The 23,445-nt window shown below is 34.8% G+C and overlaps 2 protein-coding genes across 4 annotated transcripts in view; both read right to left on the reverse strand.

Annotated features, from left to right (window-relative positions):
- Positions 1-10,892, reverse strand: part of LOC105329144 (golgin subfamily B member 1) — a 40,257-nt gene extending 29,365 nt beyond the window's left edge. For both annotated transcript variants that reach the window (XM_066071391.1, XM_034477379.2), the window contains exons 1-7: positions 10,811-10,892; positions 8,984-9,049; positions 8,686-8,823; positions 8,274-8,372; positions 7,598-7,873; positions 6,990-7,148; positions 5,364-6,470 (exon numbers count right to left, since the gene is read on the reverse strand). In XM_066071391.1, coding sequence (XP_065927463.1) covers positions 5,364-6,470; positions 6,990-7,148; positions 7,598-7,873; positions 8,274-8,372; positions 8,686-8,802 — 1,758 coding nt within the window. In that variant the 5' untranslated portion in view covers positions 8,803-8,823; positions 8,984-9,049; positions 10,811-10,892. The remainder of the gene's footprint in view (positions 1-5,363; positions 6,471-6,989; positions 7,149-7,597; positions 7,874-8,273; positions 8,373-8,685; positions 8,824-8,983; positions 9,050-10,810) is intronic.
- A 1,816-nt stretch (positions 10,893-12,708) lies between these two features.
- Positions 12,709-23,217, reverse strand: LOC105329143 (L-sorbose 1-dehydrogenase). Of its 2 annotated transcripts, XM_011430324.4 has the most exons (13): positions 22,828-23,217; positions 20,672-20,885; positions 18,003-18,130; positions 17,329-17,534; positions 16,396-16,585; positions 16,009-16,143; positions 15,535-15,656; positions 15,073-15,240; positions 14,647-14,797; positions 14,397-14,542; positions 13,795-13,984; positions 13,479-13,701; positions 12,709-13,323 (listed from the first exon to the last, which is right to left on the reverse strand). In XM_011430324.4, exons 2-13 carry the CDS (start codon positions 20,773-20,775, stop codon positions 13,161-13,163), a joined length of 1,926 nt encoding a protein of 641 aa, XP_011428626.3. In that variant the 5' UTR covers positions 20,776-20,885; positions 22,828-23,217; the 3' UTR covers positions 12,709-13,160. The 2 variants fall into 2 exon arrangements, with proteins under 2 accessions (XP_011428626.3, XP_011428627.3); XM_011430325.4 differs by lacking the exon at positions 20,672-20,885 and having other exon boundaries at positions 22,828-23,216.
- Between the last annotated feature and the right edge of the window lie 228 nt (positions 23,218-23,445).

Consider the following 23,445-nt stretch of genomic DNA (forward strand, 5'->3'; position numbering starts at 1 on the left):
ATAACTGATAAATCCAAGTAACTAACAAAGTATGATCGCTTCCATTGGTTTCTATAAAAATGGTCCGTTTCTAAAATCCATGCGATTATTGACCACTTTGTGTGGTTTGTGCATGCGCAATTTTCTAACACACTGAGTAAAATGGTCTACAATAATCAAGGATTTTTGGATATCCTTGCCAGTGCAGACGTTGTCATATTATTTTTGTTCAAAATGCATTTCTACAATTCTTTTCATCCAAAGTAACGTGTTCGAGTGAATGAAATACTTGAATGCGGTAATGCATGATTAGTTCTATCAGCTTTACATAGAGGGTGTTTAGCGATGAGCAGAACAATAGATATCGACAACTAATATGGCTGTAGTCAGAGATAAAAGGAAAATAATGCGTATTTATGAATTCATATCTGCTTTAACGTTTTTAATATGTACATCAACTATGCCTTTACTGTCATATTTCTAAACACCAATGTGTTTTCATTTAAGGTACTTCACTACACCGAGACTTATACTTTTTGAGACACTACGTCAAAAGATGGCAATTTAAATGTTTTGTTAAACTGTTTGTATCAATCGATTCAGATGTATATTGTCATAGCTCAGTGGTTAAAGTATCAGACTCGTGAACCGCAGGTCATGAGTTCGAATCCACCTGGGTCTTTTGTTTATGTTTACTGAATGAAATTTTTGAAAACATCATTTTTTATCTAAAATTGTACATTTTTTCGCCTATTTGACATATATACTTTTTATCCATCATGCTTTCTGTCATAATCAAGTAATTTTCTGCTGATTTGAGAAACTATTTCATGGTGTAGTGAGGCACCTTAACAAGAAATTTTGAAGAATGTAATGGTATTGTATGTTGCCACAGAACATGGTGGAAATTGGGTTAATCAGTCACAGTCAACAATTGCACTTCCATATGTGAGCATGGCACTGAAACTCTACAATATGTCAACCCCATTTTTTCCTCCAGAGCTACAGATTTGACACTACTCAAGTTATTAATCAGACAATCATCTTATCGGACTATCCACATCAGTTTAACTCAAGACTTTTGACCTAATGACCTCAATATCAATAAGGGTCCTCTTTTCCTTTAGAGTACCAATATCCCTCTATGTTCAAAGTAATTTGACCCTTGATCTTTAACTTTGTAATCAATAGAGATCCTGTTCTCCTTACAAGGTACTACAAGTGTACAAAGTGTATGAGTTTGTCTTGTGAGCAGAGATTAGAGTATTCAAAACTAGAACTGTCCTAATGGGACTAATACCCCCGCAAGGCTAATTTCAAATGGGACAAATTATTGAATTGAATAATAAAGGTTTGGAACACATACAAAAAAAAAAAATTCTAGAATTGTAAAAAAAAAAAATTAGTTAAAGAAAAATTAAAATCAAAATTGTCAGAATTTCACTGTACATACATATCTACAACAGTAATACATTTACAAATGTATGTATTTGATGATATATATTTTTTAATTTAATTGATTTAAAGAAAAACGAGCAAAATGACAATAACCCCTCCCTTTGCAGTAAATGGAAATACCGGTGGCCAAGCAATGCTCTTCTGTTGATAAAACTTTCAATATCTTTCTAATAAGAGTCTTGACAGATGCAATTAGTTGTTTCAAATTTTCCTCACTTTCTCCTATGGCACAATGGAACTCCATATCAGAAAATTGATCCCATAGGACTATGATTTTCTTTGATGAGCTTGTTAAATTTAATAAACTCCCAAAACATTACCATAATTACCATACTATGTAAAAATCTATACTACTATATTAAAATAATAGACTCGAATTTTTGGTCTTTAATACCGAGAAATCGGAATAATACTGTCTTTTGTTTTATATATTTTAAAGATCATTGGTACTTGAAGATTACCAATTTGTTTTTATTTTGTCTCAGTTAAGCTTCGCTAATTAACAATCAACGAAAATTCCTCAAAAAATCCCGGAAATCACCTGGATTTTTTGGATTTTACAATCTTGCGCTTGCGCAATACATTCACACTAACGGGATCTTTAGTTTATGTTTCCACAATATCACATCTGTATGAATAAACTCAGAAATGATAATACAAATATTGGTAAATTTTTATTGGACTTTTGTTATACATTCTGTTCATATATATAAATGATTTCTTACGAGAGAAAGTATAAAATAACAAATATACATTTCAACTAAGTACTTACTTTTGTCTTCGTGATGACAAAAAATATTTGATTACATGCAAAAAAGTTACCTTACATTTGTTAGGAGAGTTAAGATAGAATATGTTTTATCGTAAAAATGAATAATGTCATATGGACCCAGTTTTACAAAGAAAATACGTGTACGTTAGTGAAAAGGTGTTGAATTCTTCCATTCTATGGATTAAAATTTTTAGTTGAAAGGTATTTGCAGTCTCAGAAAGGTTTGTTGTTATGAATTTGACTGTCATTTTCAAGGCAACTTCATTAACTGTCTCCAAATTCGTTCCGGAGCGATTCTGCAATTTTCTGCTTCATTACGGGTATAAGGGAGGCATTATAACTGTGGTGAGGGCCTTTCCCGAGACACAGTTAGAGTATTCAACTTAGGAAAGTGTATTGAAATTAATAGCATTATTGTAGGCTTATATATAGCTTTGTTATGTAAATGTCAATAATTAGGTGTGTCGATGTACCTATTTCGTAAATGTACGATACGCAATGTCAACCCGTGCACGCACGGGTCAAAGTCTAGTATGTAAAAAAGAAAATTTAATATTTCAAACAATTTTAAAATTGCCAAAACACTACAATCATATCAGTAATTTTGAATTTCATTTAAATTAATGCCCAATAGGGTCACTTCATCAATTTACTTGACAAATAAATTTAAACAACCTCTAAAAATAGTTTAACTTCTTTATGAATAATGATATTATTTATTTCCTTATAATGATAGAACTTTTGGTTTACATGAAACAGTTTTAAAATAGCCCCAAAACCATCACCCATTTTACAGATTATCAATTTCCCCTAAACACCACATTAGTGTACAATATACAGAATAAGGAAAATGAAAACTGTCATAAAATCATTAAATCTTGTCTGATCTTAAAAAAAATTGCAGGTGCACATCTTCAGATAGTGTTCAACATATGTACAAATTTTCAAACTGTGCCATGCAGTAATAAAAAATTCTATAGGGGGGACAAAGTTGCGTCTACAGACAGACGGACAGACGGACGGACAGACGGACGGACGGACAGACGGACAGGGTGAAACCAATATACCCCCCTAAACTTTGTTTGCGGGGGTATAATAAAAGTTTTGCAGACTAGTGTATATATGGTTGTACAAAGTGTAAAAGAGTTTATGTCTTTTGAGGAGAGACAAGAGTACTCAAAATAAATAAAGGATATCTATATTGTGTGATTTTATAATTGCTTTATCCAACAAGTTGAAATGGTGTATATTCGCGAGGCTTGCCGAGCGAATAAAACCATTTCAGCGAGTTGGAAAAGGCAAATATAAAATCACACAATTATAGATGTTCTATTTATCTCATACAATTTGATTTATATTAAGAAGCTTTTGAGACAGTCTCTTATATGACCCAAATTGATTTTTTTCGAAGATTAAAAACGATGATGCAACATTGTGTTACGCGGTTATTGTGACCTTGCGCAATACAATTTAGTACGTCATTTCTGAGATAAATCTAACTGCTTTAATGTGAAGTTTCACTGAAATAAACCTTGAAATACTCTTTTTAGCTCTAAATAATTTTTCTTAGAGCTTACTCACTTGATTAAATGTAAATACTGATCAGAAGACTTGAATAATCAAGTTTGTTGACATACACAAAGTTGCGAATGCTCGAACAGTTGTTGATGTTTTATAAAACAAACACTAGCCTAATGATTCAAAATTGAAAACAGTGAATAAGGGTGCTTACTGGTGATGGAATAAAAGTCTTAAGAAACATTATTTCGGTAAGTTCTTGTATTTGGCCTAAACACAAGCAGAGCGTTCTGTTTCATTGTGTCGTCAGAATGAACTTGATAGTTAACGTGATTTGCAGTTTTCTAAACTACACAAAGCAAATTGAAAGTTGGAAGGGGGCTAAACTTATAAAAAATTTTGACAAACAAGAAAAGAAGTCTTTGGTTATGGTTATGTATAACTTTGCAAAAAAGTGGGGGGAGGGCCGGTGGCTAAGCAACCCCTCCCCCCCCTCCCCCCCCAGCCCACGGTTCCGACGCCTATGCTACGCAGTTGTGTGTTTTCCTTCATATTTGTAATTTAAATCATTGACAAAATCAATTTATATCAATTTTTTGTAGTAGATATAGTTATGTTGAAAGTAAAAGGGGTCTTCGAAAATAAGCCACTGAAGCGTTGAAGCAAGGGGCTGTGTAAAAAGTAGTTCGGACCAGAAGTATTTGATAAAGCATCACCCATTTGATAAAGCAAAGGTTTATCACACAGGTAATATACACCACACATATGAGATAAATGGCTGTTTCACCCTATGTCAATTTTACAGTTGTAAAAGATTTCACATCAACTTAAATTTGCCCTTCCAAAGTTGTGATTTAATAAAAGTAATGTCAAGCATTCCATTCGTCCTGTTTCAAATTCACTCATTCTCAATGAAGGCAATAAGGGCAGACAAAGGGACCAAAGTTATCTGTATACATAAAATTATTCTATGTTTAAAGAATTTTGATCATTGGCTTTTGACAGATGACCTAAAATATGAAGTCTTTTCCATAAGTTGTAGAAGTGTACTACTTCTGATGTCTGCAAAGTTAAATGGTTCTCAAGATATTGACCAGAAAATAGCTTTCTATGTGTTCAATACGGGTTCTAAATACAGACTGATTTTCATATAATTAGAGTATTATCTCTCACATAGTTGAAGATTGGATGTTGTATCATCTTAAAGTCTGACAAAGAAGGGGCTCTGCAGTATTTAAATGGTTGATATCTGACCTAAGTAGTTTGACCTTGAACCTTTGACTTTGAGACCTCAAAGACAATCAAGGTCATCTTCTCCATATTAGGTAATTGTGTCTAAACTTGATTTCTTAAATATTTGAGTGCTATAATTTTCTTGTATTTTGGAAATTAGCAGTTTCGTGGATACATAAAATTCTGGATATCCAATTTACCAGTTAAATTTTTGTCTTTTTTCTTACTAATTACAAAATTCATGAAAAACTGATGCCAAAGGAATATTAATGAAACCAAGTAATCTTTAGTTGATTACAAGCTACAGTGTATGTAACATCCCATTGTATAACTCTTTGGATTCAAAATCAGACTTACGCAGTGCAGCTATTCATAAATACATCTAATCCTCACTTATTCTCACCTTAAGTTCTCCATTTTCCTTCTCCAGAGTCTTGATCTTTGCAGTTAACTGGGCTTTTTGTTTTAGGCTTTTGGCACTAGTGTCCTCAGCAGCTTTTAGGTTTTTCTTCAACTCTTCAACCTTTGAGTCCATCTTCTTTTGTAGATCTTCCAATTGAACATGAGCTGCCTCAAAATCACTCTTAAAATGTTCCAATTCTTTAATGATCTTCTCTTTTTCTAGCAGTTTTCCTTTAAGATCAGCCATCACTTGAGCTGTAGCGTCCATCTGCTCGGGAGCCTGGAGTTTGGTCCCCTCCACCGGTTGTACCTGAGCAGCAGGAACGGCTCCCCCGGGGCGTGTGCTGTGATGGAAGCGCTCCTGCAGGCTGTTGTACTGGGTCACCGCCTGGGTGTAGGCTGTTTGATACTGATACAACTGGCCTTGCATGGTCTGCACTGTCAGCTCTTTTTCGGTTCTCTCCAATTCCTGCTTTTCGATGAGATCTCGAATTTTGGCATCTAGTTTCTTTTTTTCATCCTTCCACTGAATTTCCATGTCTACAATATTAGCCTGCATCAACATTAACTGTTCTGAGGTGGTTTGAAGTTTTTCCTTGAAGTTTTTCTGCACGTGTAAACCTTCCTCAATCTCCCTGTCCTTAGCAGTCACTTCCTTTTGAAGTACTTCAATGACTTTGATTTTTCCTTCCAAAACTTCATTTGTGTCTTTCAGTTTCTGTTCTAACATTTTTAACACATGGTCTTGTAGATCCACTTCCCCCTTGGCCATTATCCTCTGAATGTCCTTTTCATGCCTTGATATCAGTTCTCGCAGGTCGTTTTCTCTCATCAACAATTCATCGTCTTTCACTTTCACATTTTCGCGAAGACTTGCCACTAGACCCTGACTTTCTTGAAGAGATTCTTCAAAGTATTTTTGAGTTTCTCTAAGTTTCATGTCGAATTTTTCACTTTCCAGTTTCAATGCGTGATTGGCCTTCTCGACTTGTTCCTTCATTTCAGCTATCTCCTCCTCATAGTTTTCTACTTTAGCCGAGAGCTTGGATATCAACATGGCCTGACCTTGGATATTCTGGTCTTTTTCTCTGATGGTTGTCTGTAAAATCTGTATGAAGAAATCAATATCAAATATCATATAATAATAGCAAATTAATAATTGTTTTCCATACAATAAAGACATGCATTTCAATTTTGCTTTTGTTAAAATAACAATCATCAAAATAATCAATATAAGTGTACAATGAGTTTAAGATTATTTTCAAAATCTTTAACCATCACTGTCAGGAAGAGTTTTCAATTGTAGATCTACAAATTTTTCTGATGACTCTGGAATCAAAATGACCTTAAAGTCTGAGGTACATGTATCATATCTGACACCTTATTTAATAAGAATTTGTGTTTTTAGTTTGTTTTGATATGTGCATGCTTCATGCTTATAATTTTTTTTTCCCTCTTTTGTTGTTTTTTTTTTTAAGGGGGTAACGGGTGTAGATATTGAAAAGATTTAAATGTAAATGCTATTCACATTTTTTGGAAAAGTCATTAAAATGCAAAACTTCCTAAACTGTGCACAGGTCAAAATATCATAAAAAATATTATTAAGCCAGATTCCAGTGTTGCTTACCTCAAACACCTTGTCTCGTCCCTTGATGACCTCGTTTTTCTCCGAGATAAATTCCTGGAGATCCATCATTCTCTTTTCGTGATCCAGAATCTTATTGTTGAGCTCCATGATCTTATTGTCTTTGTACACTATCTGGGCATACATCTCCTGGACTCCACTCTGTATCAACAACAATTAACCGTATAAATATTCTGCTGAATTAGTAACACCACACCTTGTCAATAGTAATAGCCACAGTAATATCTTCAGGCAATTCAAAATTGATAACAGAGAAGTTTATCTATTACCAAAATAGCCATGCTCTATGGCATGTGTACTCAAAATAGTACATGATTGCATTAATATTACACAGTTTATTTTTAACAGACAATGCATAGTACAGTAAAAGATGTGGGATGTCCGTGGGTTTTAAGCGTGTTCCAATTTTGTGAAAATAAAGCAAATGTGTAAAGTTTTTAATTCATTTGTTGCAATTTAAAAAGATTTTTGATGCATATAATTTCTGCATGGTTTTTTTTTTCTTTTATGAATCAGATATTGAAGTAATAAAAAAAAGCGAAAAAAGATTTCCAGGAAAAATATCATGAAATACAAGGTAAGCCACTAACCTCTGGAGTGGAGCTCTCCGTTTTCTGTTCCGTCTGAAGCTGTGCAATCAGATTGGCGTTTCCCTCCAGCTGCGACGACAGAGTCTTGACAGCCTCTTCCTGCTCAGATATGACCTTGACCTTGGCCTCAATGAGAGCGTTTTTGGTGGCAAGCTGCTCCTCCTTGTCCGCAATGATCCGGTCTTTTTCCTCCAGCTTCCTCTTCAGCATGATCAGCTTTGCCTTCCCCGCTTTGTCTGTCTGTGTGTCATCATCTCCCGCAGCACCATCTGATTCCTAAACATAGACAACAGGTCATAAGATCAAAAGATAAACAAAAAATAAATATGACTAATTAATGGTGATAATAGATGAGAAAGTGTCATGTAGGGTTATTTCTTTTAATATTGTGAAACCTAAAATACAGCAGTTTTTTGTTTTATTCCAATGACTTACAACTCTGAATCATGATAAAGTTATTTGTTATGCAAAAAAAGAGAGTGTTTTAACATTGTTAAATGAAATGGTGGTAGGGCTGAGAGCTATATAATTAATTTTTCATTGCTTTAATGATGAAAACTGTCACATGATAGAGAAAATATGTCACTTGCAAAATACTATAACACGATACTAATGCATTACATCATCTATTCTTATATGATGTAAAGAAAAGAGAAATCACGATTATTACACTTACTTTTGGGACATCTTCTGTTTTCTTGGCAGCAGATTTTGCCTCCTTTGCTACTTTAGCTTTTGCCTGCAGTTTCATTTTGGATATTTTTGCGTTTGTTTCCTGTAAAAATTAATAGCACTAGTCAATTCAGATCTTTCAATCCTAGAAGCAGGCAATAAAAGAGGAAAAAACTATTAATAAAATTTTGTAACGTATTTCATATTTATACAGATGTACAAATTTTCAATCAAATAATTCTATATTTTTTATCACAAAGGAATAATGTAAATGCTGTTATGCATTGCATTTGTGAGGATAATGATGTATCATATCATCGAACTTTTAGATTTCTATTTTTTTACCCTGCATTATGAATTCACTTTACAAAGTGACAGTAGATGTCTTATTTCAAACCATACTGTAATGTGTTTACCTGTAACTCCTTATCTTTGGCTTTTATAGATTCCTCCCTCTCCCGTATCATGCTCTTCAGCTGTTCTATCATCCTCCCCTGAGCCTCACATTGCATGGCAAGGTCGCTGTCAGCCATCTTGTCTTTCTTGCCCTTTGGCTACAGACAAACACAATTATATACACATCGTTAACAATGAGAATATTTTTTTCTTTTGTTCAAATCAGACAGAAATTATTCCAATAAAGAATACAGTTCAACACTTATGATTATAAACCAATTAATTTCTATAAGCTTAAGAATTGTAATATTTTCAAACCTGGCAGCAATCTCAGGATATGTGTTCAAGGTTTACAGTCTTTTCAGATCATTTTCATTCATCATTCTGTAATTCAAAAATGTATCAATAATGTACATAATGTACTGATATTACATGTATGAAAGACAACTAGCCATGCAAACTGGTTTAATCAACAACAACAAAACTGTCAATCAGACCAGGGGCTAATCCTGGTCATGAATCGCTCATCTAGTTGTTAACGTATTCCATACATGTGTATACATGTATATTGACTCATCTTTAATAAAATCATAGTTAAGTTTAAAACATTCAAATCTTAAAAGGAGAAATTACAGCAATATGACAACTCCTCTATCACCTCTATGGAAGTAGAAATCAAACAATCCATGACTTAACAGATAGGTCTTCAATCTATATGATCTCCCTGGTAAATGTACACTTTTTATTTAGAAAATGATCAATAATCTTTGCAGTGTTTTACGAGTTGCACTGAAAAAACTGTTCATTACTATACTCAATCTATGGCTAAAATTTCCAGAAAAATAATGAAAACAGAATTTCCCTGTGATACTGTGTCCTAAATATCTACAAAGTTTTTCACTAAATTTGGTGCAGTGGATTCAAAACAGAACTGATGACATACAGGTCAGAAACATTGCACTCGTCCGAACTTGTTGCTTGGAATAAAAGAGTGAGAATGTGAAAATCAATACTATTATTATTATTACTAGGAAGTATCTTATTTTCCAGGTTGTTGGCAAATAACAAAAAAACTGAAATGGAAATTACTCCAACTATAAGCATCAAATACTTTTTTTATATATATAATGGTGTTTATCTTGCGACCCTACCACCTTTCTAGTTTTAGTGTTGTGGAGGGTCCATGAGAACAGCAAAGCTCTCCCTATAGATAACATGTATATACAGCAAAACAAAAGAAATTACACTTCACCTGCATTGACAACACCTGCAGCAATGTTGAATTATGAATCTCATACTAACTGCACATTTGGTGATAATTGTTTTTGTTTGATGTTGTAAAAATTAGCAATATGCAAACTTAAATACACTTGTTTAAACATGTTATAGATTACTAAAATATGTTATTCTTCTGCAAATGGTCAAATTTATTTAGTACTTAATTTCAACATGTTTGGATACTTGATACTTTGACGACGGAATTTTCCAAGCTAGATTACATAGATAGGTTAATCCAACTGTTGCAAATTGATAGTGAAAATGTGATTTTTTTCATTGTCTTTGCACTCAAAACAGTCACGATGTAAAATATATTAATCACTATTATTTATGTGTTGGTGTTTTTATGCTCTTTACATGGGTTGTTTTTTTTTTCTACTTTGAACGAATATTGGTTTTTACATAATTGTGATCTTGGGTTTGTTTTAAATCAAAATATGTGATTCTGTGTTAACGTAGCTACATAAAGCTACTCAAGGAAGGTAAATAAGTAGTTCAAGCTTTTACTTTTAGCAAAATTGAGTGAATGTAACATACCGGACCTCCTAGAACCAGGAAAAAGGTTCATATTACCATTATAAATAATTACATGAAATTGCAAAACCATCAATCCTGGTGTTTCTCATGTCCCCTTTCTAGTTTTGAATCGTAGCTGCTAACTGCAATTATTTAACTGACTACATTAAAAAGTGTTCACGTGTTTGTGTTTTCGTCAAGTTCAGGTGACGTGTCGTCAGTGTGTGTGTGCAACACAGGTGTTCGTGCGATAAATGCACGCACTTGTTCTAGGCTTACAAAAATGCAGTCTGTAAAAAACCAAATTCCCTGTCGATTCCCGTTCTGCATTTTATTGTTTCACAAACTTACTTATTCGTGCTCTCCTCGTCAAATCTGTGTGGTGTTCTCGTGTACGTCAACAAAGTCGTCCATCTTGGAATTTATCTGTTGATCACGTGACTTTCGATCCCGATCATAATTCGTACCCATCTGAACCCCTTTTCACCAACCGAACTTTAACTAATATTGGGGGCGGTAGGCATGAGGAGGAGCTGGCCTCTACCATTTTTTTTTCTTACATTTTTTTTAAATTTACATATAAGAAAAGTATATGAACATGGAGCCCCCCCCCCACCCCCTCCCTATACACTCACTGTAAAGATTTGAATTGAAAGAAATTTGCGCCCCCCCCCCCCCCCCCCCTCAACGGATTAGGATTTTCATGATTATGCATTGTTGTGGTTGCTTGTAAAAGAAATTTGGATGACCCCCCCCCCCTTTTAAAAACGATGCTACTTGCCTCAGTGTTCTAAAACCAGACCGTGCGACCATGAAAGTGTTTGGGGGACTTTAATTTACATTTCGGGGGTAAAAATTTGCATTAGGAGGGGGTAGGTCTACCTTTCACCCCACAAATTACGGACATGCAGTGTATCTCTAAAAAGCATTTTCTGTTGAAATGCCGAAAAGTACTACACATGTACATGTACAAAGGTATACCTTCATGAGGTTTATAGTATTTTTCTAATACATGTAATAAAAGTTCGACATTTAAGCATGTCAAGGAGGGCAAATATAATTCATCGGGACCAAGACCTGCCAAATATTTCATGTTTTTTTATCATATATCTTGACAATTTGCGAGAGAAAATCAGCAATTAATTCATGTCATTTAAATTAAGTTATCTCTCTTGGAGCAGGGACGTATAGCTAAGTTATACGTCCCTGCTTGGAGGATTGTTAGCGTGTACGCGTGTATATAATCTCAGATTGAAACAAAAGTAGAGAGGGTGTACACGGCGCCCCAAAGATCGATGTTTGTTTAATCAAAAATTTATCTTTGATGCCTTTTCAAGTGAAATTTTCAGACTTTACAATCGTAGCATTATACGTGTACGAGCTGTCTCGGCAAGGTTGATTTTCCGCTTGTCTGAAAGATACAAGATTTTCCGTTGGTGTTCACTGTTCCGACTCCTGATTCTAGTGATTAATTATATAATAATTTGATACAACTCGATTAATTATTTTCAACTCGAAAAGATTGTCCCTCCTAAACCATTTTGAACATCAAACAAATCATCAAATGAATGATTATTATAGAATTGTATGTACCTGTTTAATTATATTTACACCCACTAAGCATGCTTCCCTCTATTTCTTACGGAAATTGATTGTTATTCCCAGCTCTATAGAAACTGACAGGACTGAAATCTACAGGATCAAGTTCTAACCAGTTTATCGATCGGCCGAAACCTTCAGCAACCTATGAAAAATCACGGAATGCAAGAACTTTCTTTTAACATACATACTGATGTACATTAACAATAATTTAGTTAATTTGACTTACTATTCATAAACCTGTTTAAAGAAAGACGTTAATATAGGCGATATAATGCTTTCTTTGATGATTCATTCGGGTTAAAAAGATAGTGATCATTGCAGAAAACAATTCTTCATAACGCGGGTTATACATATATAATTATTATCTTCGCATGCATGTCGCTATCTTCATATCCCGCATATAAATATTAATTACCAAAGAAAGCACTATATACATTCTGTGTAGGATATGGTATTTTCTATTCCTCAGCATGTCTCATATGACCACTAATTATCTGCTCAAGGCGCAACCACCAACTAGACTTAACTAAAAATCCTGGCCCACCTATATAGTTCGGGGATCCACATCGCCATATCCCAGTGTGCAGAATAAGAACCCCACCCCCCACTCCCGACCATGAATATGAAAAAAAATCTAAAGCGATGAACACCATCAATATAATATTTATTAAACATATGATAAATTATAATAGATTTACACAATGTATCCTAGCTTCTGCAAACACCATGGTATGATTATATATATGTGTGTAAGCCATATATAAAATATTCAACACTCAAGTATACATAATATTATTGTAAATCTTTTAGTACAAAAAAACCCACTATAGATCAATCGACAAATCTAGGAAACAGCGATGAATCGTTTTAATATCTAATTTTAACAAAAAAGTATCGAAATATCTTTGTCAAGTATCTTGAAATGACATATACATTAAGGATATAAGGTTGATAAAATGCCCCCTCTTTGCGCTGTTCAAAAAGCATTACACCTACATGTACGTGGAAAAAAATAATACATGCATGCATTTCGGAATTAGTTTTTATAATTTAAAGAACACAATTGTATGTTAATTGAAGATCCTATATGTAATCGTTGCTATCTAGGTTTCTTTGTAATTTTCTTCTTGGATACTTGACCACTTTTGATAATGTCTGCTGCTTTTTCCGCCAACATTATAGATGGCGCTATAAGGTCGGGTGAGACTAATGTGGGCATCACCGAGGAGTCGACCACTCTAAGTCTCTCCACACCCTTCACACTGAAATTGGATAGAAATGGATGCATTAATGCAAGCTTATTACATACAACTATAAAATAAAATAAATGAGAGAGAGAGAGAAGGAGAAGGAGAGAGAGACGAACGATATAACTGACGCATGTTTAGTGTCATTTTGTTCATGAACACATGGTTACCGAAGTTTGAGATCCACCACACTTGAATTGTCTTTCATTGATCCCATCTTACACCCGCCAATCAGATTACTTCCCGGCACAGCTAGATGGCGCACCAAGCACTCTAGATAACTGTCCGAATTCAGTTTGTGATTCGAACACTTGCTAAAAGGTAAGAATGGTGGTCTCGCTTGGACGCGAGCAAATGCTCTAGTCTTCATTAGTTTAAAGTAATATTTTACACCTGCAGGAAAAACAATAAAATATTTGTTAATATACAGTCATGTAATTCAACCAAAAGCAAAATTCTACGAAATTATTAAATAACGCTAAATACCTTGAATTACATTTGTGACGTCATCGGCGTGTTCGAGGTACCTCGGATCTACATCCGGGGGATCGAAAGGATTGGTGCTGCGTATTCGCAAAGTTCCGCTACTCTTGATGTTCAGGGGCTGAACAAGGAAGGTAACTCCCTCAGTGGAGTTTGGTCTCCCGTTTCTGACAGGAAGTAGCTCTTTTTTAGTCTTAAATACATCAAACAGTAGTCACCGTGTGGACAAGATTTTTTAATAATTAAGTGTTTTCTATTATTCTTATTTTGACGTTGACTTGCTTTATGGGATTGAGGGGATTAAAAGAACTCGCCTCCAGCGGAAATTTAAGAAATCACTTTAATTAAGTAAAGTTACCAAATAATTAGAAAAATATAATCCTTAACAAAAGTAACCTTTACCCTTGATTCCACGCGGCCTTTTTACTAACCATGTCCTTTCAATTTACAAATAGCAAATACAGGTGCGTTTTAAAGATAGAATCTTCAATTGTTTCTGTTTCTAATAAATGATGATAGTTTGAGCATAGGTATTCATATATATGTAATTGCCCAAAAAAATTGAAATATCTCAATATATATATTGATAACTAGTTTATACCTACATTTCCGTCATACCCATAATCCATTGCTGACCAGAGTTCCGGTATAGTTGCTAGGAAACTAATCATCGTGTCTGCTTCACTGCTTTTGTTCTGTTTTGTTTCAACCAATGAATGGCCTACGATGGCTCCATTGGATGATAAAGGACCTATTTAGTTAAATAAAGCATTATTTCAAATTGAGTAGTTGCGTATTTTCAGATATTGCATCTCTTAACATTAGTATGATGACTTCTTTAAAAATAAATCTTACCTCCCCCCAATAAGTTGTATCTAAGTTTAGCCAGGACGCTGGTTGACCTTGGGTAGGTCAAGGTCAGAGTCTCGTTGATGGAGCCTCTTATTGGTAATATCATGTGATCTTGGATGAAGCTGCCAACTGGGAGATCAGCATGTACCTGAATCTGTGTGAATAATATGAAAACCAGGAAAAACAAATTTAGAAGTTTAGAATATGATAATCAAAGGATGAATGAACATTTAACAAATCACATTATTTTGCAGATTCAATTGCCACTATTTGAATGCACTTGTTAAAAATCTAATAAACGTTAAAATAAATGTCCATAATTAATGGCAATTGCAAGGGTATTTCAAATTGTATTTTTTCAATCTAGAACAAAAAACAAATGCTTTTATTCATCGTCATAACACAGCATATTTTACAGAGTGTGTCCACCTTGTGATCCTGTAGGTGGTTCCTGGGCCCCACCCCTGACAGCATCAGTATGTGGGGGGAGTGGATGGGCCCCGCTGACAGAATGACCTCCTTACTGGCCCCCACCACCTCCCGCCGTCCATTCTGGAGATACTCCACCCCCACGGCCTTACCGCTAGAAATCAACACCTAAAATAGGGAACGTCATATAAGAAATAAAGTAAAACTTTTAAAACAAGCACGCTAAATTGCCTCTAGAAATCAAAATCTAATAAAAAGAACGTTATAAGAAATTAAAAAAATATATTTTTCTACGCAAGCGAAGATTATAAATAAGTTATATAAGTCATCAGGTTTATTTACCGGTACCTTAAAAATATAGAGTATAAATCAATCTTGTAAAAGATTTCTAAAAGGCAGTGTAAATGAAAAGAAAGAAATTTTCATTCTATGTAGATTTTTAAACCGGTGAACGATACACACTTTTGTAACATGACTGTAGGGGGCGATGTGCAGGTTTTTCCGGTCCAGAACCGGAAGTAGGTACGCACTGGAGGTGCTAACCCTCCGTGATCGATCAGACATTATAGGGTTAGAGCAGAAACCTGAAGAAAAAGAGATACTAGATAATTCAAATGTGTAAGGTTACCTATAACAATTTTTCTTTTAAAACCAATTTGAAGAGCGATTTGACAGCAATAGTTCTGTAATAGTGGTATTTTTAAAATCTTTGGAGACTCAATAGGCAGTGATTAAGGAACAACATTTAAACAAAAATGCTGTATAAAAGGGTTGCACAACAATAATCGACAACTTCATGGCTTCGTAATGTATAAAGCCAAATGTACAATAATTTCACATTTTATATGATTTATATGATCCCTGTATAATTTTACAAGGTTATTTTTTCTAAATACTAGTATACGACAAATCTAGACGAACTACGTCATCACTTGCCTACGTAGTCTTTGCCGTTACAGTCAGTGGACTTCAGCCCCAGGGTCGCTGAGGCTTTCTGGTAGATGTCGTGAAGTAGAGGGTGTGTCTGAGATCCGTCGCTGACCATTACAGGGCCTTTTGTGGAATGATATGCTGGTCAATGAAGACACAAAATTATAAAATATTGATTCTCTGAGATATTTCATTCTTGTCCAACTAGACGTGTATACACTAGACATCAGACCGATAGAACCAGAAAACAGTTAAAAATTAACGTAAAGTAGTTGTGTCAATCATTCCTAATAAGACTTATTCATTTATTTAAAAAAAAATAGATCCTGGGGACCGGCATAATAATTGCTTCACTAAGTAAAGATAAAAAAAAAATTAGGCATTGCAACTTACCTGAAGTTTGGAATTCTTCTATTCGAAAGTTTTCTAGTTTGTGGAAGTACGGGACGACGTCCCTGAATCCCCACCCTGCGGCACCCAGCCTCTCCCACAGGTTGTAGTTCTTGCTGCTCCCGCGGAGGTACACCATACTGCTGACGGTACTCCGCCCACCCAACACTCGCCCCGTGTTCAAGCGACCCCTCTTTCAAAACAGGGAAACAGAAATTGTAAATGATCACTTACAGTAATGTAAAATTATGTGTTAAAAACAGGAATTTACGCAATTTGATTGTCAGAATACATTTGTGAAATTCTTAAGTTTAAGGTCAGACGACACGTTCCTCAATTTTAGATAACTTTTTCCAGGAATTTGTTAATGGTTTACTACTACTTTGACAAGCTTACTTGCAAAAAATTAGGATACCTTACCAGGCATTTCTGCAAAATACTAGACTTTGCAATCTCCTATATATTCTTCTTGAAAATACACTTGAATTGCTGAATAGATATAAAAACAAAAAAATATACAGCACAGCGGCCGGGCGTTGAACTCACAACTTCTATAACCTACGCTCCTGACAGTGAGCGGCCACGGCTCTAACCACTCGGCCATCTAGTCATACATCCATAGACTAGTAAATTCTAATCATTTAAAAAAAATAATACAAAAACAATAATTTTATTGGAACTCTTCATTACGAGGAGATACAAAAAAAATGCTCGAGGAACGTGTCGCATGACCTTAATAAGGCTTTTGATTCGCATACGCGTGTGATCGGTTCAATTAACATTATTCAGTGCTTCCAAAACGTTTCCTATAGCAAATTTAAACAAATTTGATTTTTTTTTCTTAATTACCTATAAATTAGATCAAAGTATTTTGATTGGGTGACAGAGTTTAGTATTTATGTGAATGAATCACTAATCGAATATTCATTTAGAAACCTTTCCATCCAAAGATTTAAAGGCGTGCTCCTGCGGGGTCGTCGTAAATTTCCACGTATGTTCCAACTTCCGTTCCAGTGAGGATAGGAGCGGGATCTGGATATCTGGATCAGAGTCCAGACCTCCCGCCTCCAGTAGTAGGACGGTCACATCCGGGGACTCAGACAGACGATTGGCCAATACCGAGCCCGATGTACCGCCCCCAACTGAAAGAGACACACCCCTAGTTGCACATGATTTGAGAATGAACAGTTAACACTGATCATTTTGTTAAGGCTACCAGGAATTTTCAGAAAAATGGTTATCTTTTACGGTCAGCGAGTTCTACTTTTTATGATAGTACGTCACAAAATTCAATTTTAAATGAGTTGCATGCCATCAGATTTTAAAATTTTATCCTTTACCTTTGCAAAATTATTAATCTAATCTTTGGTCCAAATGATTTTGTCACTATAGATGATAACAGTTAGTAGGATTTTATCCTGTATGCAGAATTTACGGTTTTATATCGTAAAACACATTGTATTTTCAATAGACTACTATATATAGTTCATTAATTTTACTTAAAATTAATCGTTATTTATTACAAACCAAGGTGCTAACGTAGATGTTCTTCACACAAACCCATTGCCATGTATGCGACAGGCTCCAGTACCGTAGTAACATGACCTTACCTATAACGAAATCATAGGTGGTGTTGATTTTGTCGGGTAGTGCCGCCAGGGACTTGGAGCCGTTGATGTATAGAAAAGTGAGCAGTGCAGAAAATAGTCCCAGGCCTAACCACCAAACAAGGGAGCGTCTGGAATTAATACACACATATATACATATACCGGTATTTGCATGTTGACATTCATAGACGTGATTACAACAAAAATTAGTCCCAGACCAAGCTACCAAACAAGAGAGCGGCTGTAATACATATATTATATACCTATTTACTGGCTATGAGGACGATAGCAAGTTTATTGTCCCTCAAGACAGCAGCTATTACACGAGGCGAAGCTCGCCAACAAATAAAATGTTCTTCGGTTCAGTAAAATACATATTAATTTACTAACAATTCGGACAATAGAAAGTTTATGATCACTACCTTCATAGTCCGCATGGATCCTCAAAGATGGTTTTTTATTGTTTATATATTCATCTTTCTTGTAATAAATTATTGAATTTATCATTAATCAATATATAAAAATTGTATTTAATAAATAAGTATAATGGTTAGGACGTGTTGAATTTCTATACATTATAGTATTGAATCCCAATATGTCATACAGTTTGCTTGAATTATTTATCGGAATAATTTTAAGTTCCTTTTTGATTGCTGATTCAAAAGTGTACAAATATACACTTTATACAATTCATGCAATGCCATTATTAAATCTATTGCGTATAATTCAACAACGCCCAATCTCCATGTACATGTATATACACAATTATGTGATCAGTGTCATTCGAAACCCTAGTAGTTCAGTAGTTTGACGTCCGGAAATTGCAAAACCTTAGTAGGGCAGTTTTTAATGATAATTTCTACAACTTGGGTTTAATCCAGTGTGTACTGTCAGTACTTTGATTCATGGTAGTCGCATTTACAAATAAATGATGGAGTTTTTAACATCACTGATGATACTGTGATATGATGATGTTTTTAGAAAGATGTGAGTCTGTTTACCTTCAATGCACAAAACGAACAAGTATAGCATATAACGTACATAAATCTATCCAAAGTCTGACTTCTTCATCTAACGTTTGATAAAACTATAACATAAAAAACATACGTCAATGGTTTAATTTAATGATGACGTGTGTTATTTATCTCAACATCTTCATAAAGTGCTTGATATTTTTAATATTCATTTATATATAATTCATTTTTACTTTCATAGAAAGCATCAACCAATTTTTGCTGACAACGCAGAATTGATACCTGATACCGCTATACATTAATCATAACGTTGCCAGAGATTTGAATCTTAAACGTTGTATATCTGCGTTTGATATCTGAGAACAACTCAGTTTTATTACCTCAATTACTGACAAAACATTTTGAAGCACTACGTTAAAAATAGATAGGAATTTAATCTAATCATTACACACCCTTCTTACAAAGCATTGACTTTTAATCATTTGTATCTAATCATGCTCGACGGTCAGATATACTCCTGCACGTGCATGCACGTGCCTTTCTCGTTAGCGCCGTTACGCTACATGGGCGTAATATTGGCGTGGCGGGAAAAAGGATGTGTAAGTCGTAACCCCGCGCTGCTAAACACTATTCTTGTAAATCAAACAGCAAAAGGCGGAGGCTTATCTAATGATCTATACTAGATGCAGATTTCGATATAAATGTATATAGCGAACGGTTTCTAAAATAAGCTGTTGAAAGTATTCAATGGACAGAAGACGATTATAGAAATGATAGATAGATAGATAGATAGATAGATAGATAGATAGATAGATAGATAGATAGATAGATAGATAGATAGATAGATAGATAGATAGATAGATAGATAGATAGATAGATAGATAGATAGATAAAAATCATGATTAAATATTAAAGAAATGAAATAGATAATCTAACATTATCTTGTTTTCTTTGGTTTTGGGAGGGGGTTATGGGTGGATTTTTTTCTTTTCATTTTCATGTTATTTTAAATAAATAATAGGAAAATGTATGTGCACTATACGAATAACATCCCGAAGTGTTTCATTGGGTTTTATAGACTAATTGGAAAAAACGCTGTGAAGATATTATCAATCTTATAGTAGTTAGCTACAACAAAGGCTTCTGGTGAGCAGATAGGCAGGGGTTTGATCAAACAATTACCTGCTACGTTTACAGAAGTTAAAGATATCATAAACAAAAATATCATAAGCAGAGCTGGAAATACTAGCATCGGGAAGAGGGTTATATAACGATAAAAGGCTCTCAGCGGGTGGTGAATATGTCTATAACACAAACCAACAAGCATCGCTCAACAGAGTGTGTTATAAACGATTATTTGATCTCAGAGAGAGAGAGAGAGAGAGAGAGAGAGAGAGAGAGAGAGAGAGAGAGAGAGAGAGAGAGAGAGAGACTTGGTGTACGGAGTCGGAGAGGAGACACTCGATCGCCTTCAGAAAAATAAGTGCATCAGGAGGAAAAAGAAAAAGAAAAAAGGGCTCTTTTTTCTACCAATATTGAGTGAGTAACAGACGCTTGTTATTGGTGCATATAATGTGCATATAATGCATCCCAAAAGTACTCGACACACTTGGATGGACGTGACCAAAGGTGGACAATTGATCGGTGTAAAGTTGCACGCGGTAGTGGGGTGGGAGGGGGTAAATTAAACCACTATACCGGGTGAAAAGCCGTCTGATCCCCATGTGTCTCCTCTCGTGCACTCGCCATCGCCAGCTTGTGTCGTCCCACTCTATGATAAGTACGTACGAGCGGTCACTCATCGCAAAACGGGGGTCAGCGAAACCAGGGACTGGGGGGTCAGTGAAGCCGAAAGTTTATACCCCCATGAACAGTTAAAAACCGTCATGCATTTTTCACAGAAAAGTCATACCTATCACAAAAGAAATTAACGAAAAAAATAGATACTTTGCATGGAATCATGAAACCAGATTTTTTAATATTATGTATAACATCTAAAAGTACAATGTTTATGGGGCTGCATTCCGCCAACACAATCATGTAACATCACAACAACAAACAATGTAGATATGCACATTAACAGTCTGTCCTTGAGATTACTTCAAAGGAGATAGACTCATCACATAGGTGGTTGGGAGTGGTGGATGTCAATCCAAATTTACGTCGATACATGTATATGTAAAGGTTTAATTATAACTGATAAACAAACAAGTTGAACAGAAGTTTCACGGTTTACTTTTTTCTGGCTGTAAGCGTCTCCCAAAAATGAATAATATTCACAAAACTATGATTAAGAACGTACGATGCTTCTAAATAGAAGTTGAATTTTTTTTCAGTTTACATCGTTTGCATAAGAAATTGCAAGCGTAAACAGATTGTGGAAAACTGGAAAGTGTATGATTTTGAATACTTATAATAATTTGTTTCACAAATAAAGCAGATTATTAGGCATATACCTCATCCAAATAAATTTTAAAAAAAATTGAAACATTACTTTTTTAAGGAAGTAAAATCCACATTTTGAAACTGAGTGGCTTTCTGAGTCTGTATACAGAAAGGGTCAGATACCGTGCGATAAACAACTGACAGAGATACTAATATATTCAACAAAACTTAGCTCACTAATTACATAAATCTAAAGACATAAAAACCATAACTTTAATAAGTTTTAATTATTATCGCAAAATACATGTGTGGACAGTTAAGAACATGTCGGAGATGTGAATCTGCCAGTGTTACGAATATTTTCATTCGCCAAAAACGGCACATAGGCATCGGAACGGGAGGGGGGGAGGGCTCATATACAGCCCCTCACATTTTTTTTTTTTGCAAAGTAAGACATAACTTTTTTTTACTTGTCAATTTTCAAAGTTTTCGATAGTCTACCCCCCCCCCCCCCCACTTTCAATTTGCTTTCGACGCCACTCCGTCACATGACGTTAGTATTTGTAACTGTATCAACAGCTGTGTAAGAATGGCATACCTGTATACTATTATTACAACTCTTACTTAGAGGTGGGGGATACATTTACTTCATGAACAGAAGATCGCGGGGGGGGGGGTGTAAATGTTCACCTAAGGTACATCTCTGGCTATCAACACTATCGCCTCGTCAACAACAAAAGTATGTTAACAATTTTCGTTGCCGCAAATAGCCTTCGTGAAACAAGCTCCTAGAGTTGATGAATAATATTCCGATTCCCGTGTAGAGGGATGCTTTATCGTTTGGGATCTAAGCTTCGTGCGTCATCATATACATCGAAGTAAACCATGCTGAGTTCTCATTGCTAACGTACATACAATCTAATCTTTATTTCTTTTAATTACTTGTGGAAAATTTGAAACATCTTACGCGTTCCTTTTTTCTCTCATTGTAAAAAGAGATTAGGAAACCTGTATTCAACAAGCGCTTGGCAATCAGCCGGATGGTTTTGTTTACATTTCACTTTCCTTTTTTCTGCTTCTCTGAATCTTTTTTCCTCATCTTAATTAAGATTTAAAGAGTCTTCACAATAATGGTTTTGTCATTTCAGTTGTTGCCACAATCGCATACAAATGCTTGTGCTGTGATCAAAGACCGATATGTTAACTATTTTCTAAATATACTCAATAAAATTATTTAAGTAAGAATTAATCTAAGAAGTAAGTGTAAACATAACATATATATTTTTTTAATCTATCAGTTATACTGTATGTAAAATCAATTTATTCTGATAACATGTATGTGTATTAAAATATTCCGACTGAAAAGGAAATCTCTTAAAAAACGGGAAAATTCCACAATTAATTTTAAAATCATAATATATAAATGCAAACAAATATCATTAATACAGTGCAACTCAAATTAAACTCACCCCACTTCTCCAGTTTTCATTTCCAATGAAATGTAATCACATTTCACATACTTTCATTTTTACGAAAAAATAATCCTACATATCGTAGAACGTGTTGGTCAGCAATGAGAGGAGGATCTGACCCCTGGCTCACCCACAGGCTGTTATCGCTCAAAGACAGCCTAATGTTTAGGGGGTGGTGGTAATCTATGAAGCTCTCCCAGGAAATCTAATCAAACACCAGGTAGGAAACCCACTCACGCGCGCCTGGTCATCAATAACTGCATTTACAGGTAATGTTTCCTGCATTGACTCCTGGCAGCTCCTATGGATGTGTTCTGTGATGATCTGCCTTAAACTTCACCCATCATATAGCATAGACAGCTGTAAGCGTATGTTACAAAGTATACAAACACTGAAATGTATTCACAGTATTCTTGGATACAAATAGAAGAAACAGTTTCAATACGCGCTGCATAAATCAAGTTAAATACTTGTAAGTCTTTAGATATACACGAACTTAAACAAAACCTCAAATACAATTTTCCAGCACCAAGTAAAAAACTACAGAAGACTTTATACGATACGATCATTTTTTTTTTTATTAATAAACACTGATAGATATCAATTTCCTTTAGA

Source organism: Magallana gigas, chromosome 9 (assembly GCF_963853765.1).
Source record: "Magallana gigas chromosome 9, xbMagGiga1.1, whole genome shotgun sequence".
NCBI classification, from domain to species: Eukaryota; Metazoa; Mollusca; class Bivalvia; order Ostreida; family Ostreidae; genus Magallana; species Magallana gigas.

Bases quoted from the DNA above. Each gene is read 5' to 3' on its own strand.
- LOC105329143 (XM_011430324.4), bottom strand. From the start codon at position 20,775: ATGAGTGACCGCTCGTACGTACTTATCATAGAGTGGGACGACACAAGC. The intron at 16,144-16,395 runs GTAAGTTGCAAT...TTCATTGACCAG, and splicing joins AGAAGAATTCCAAACTTCAG to CATATCATTCCACAAAAGGC. The intron at 13,985-14,396 runs GTAGGTATAAAC...GATGTATTTAAG, and splicing joins ATTATGGGTATGACGGAAAT to ACTAAAAAAGAGCTACTTCC.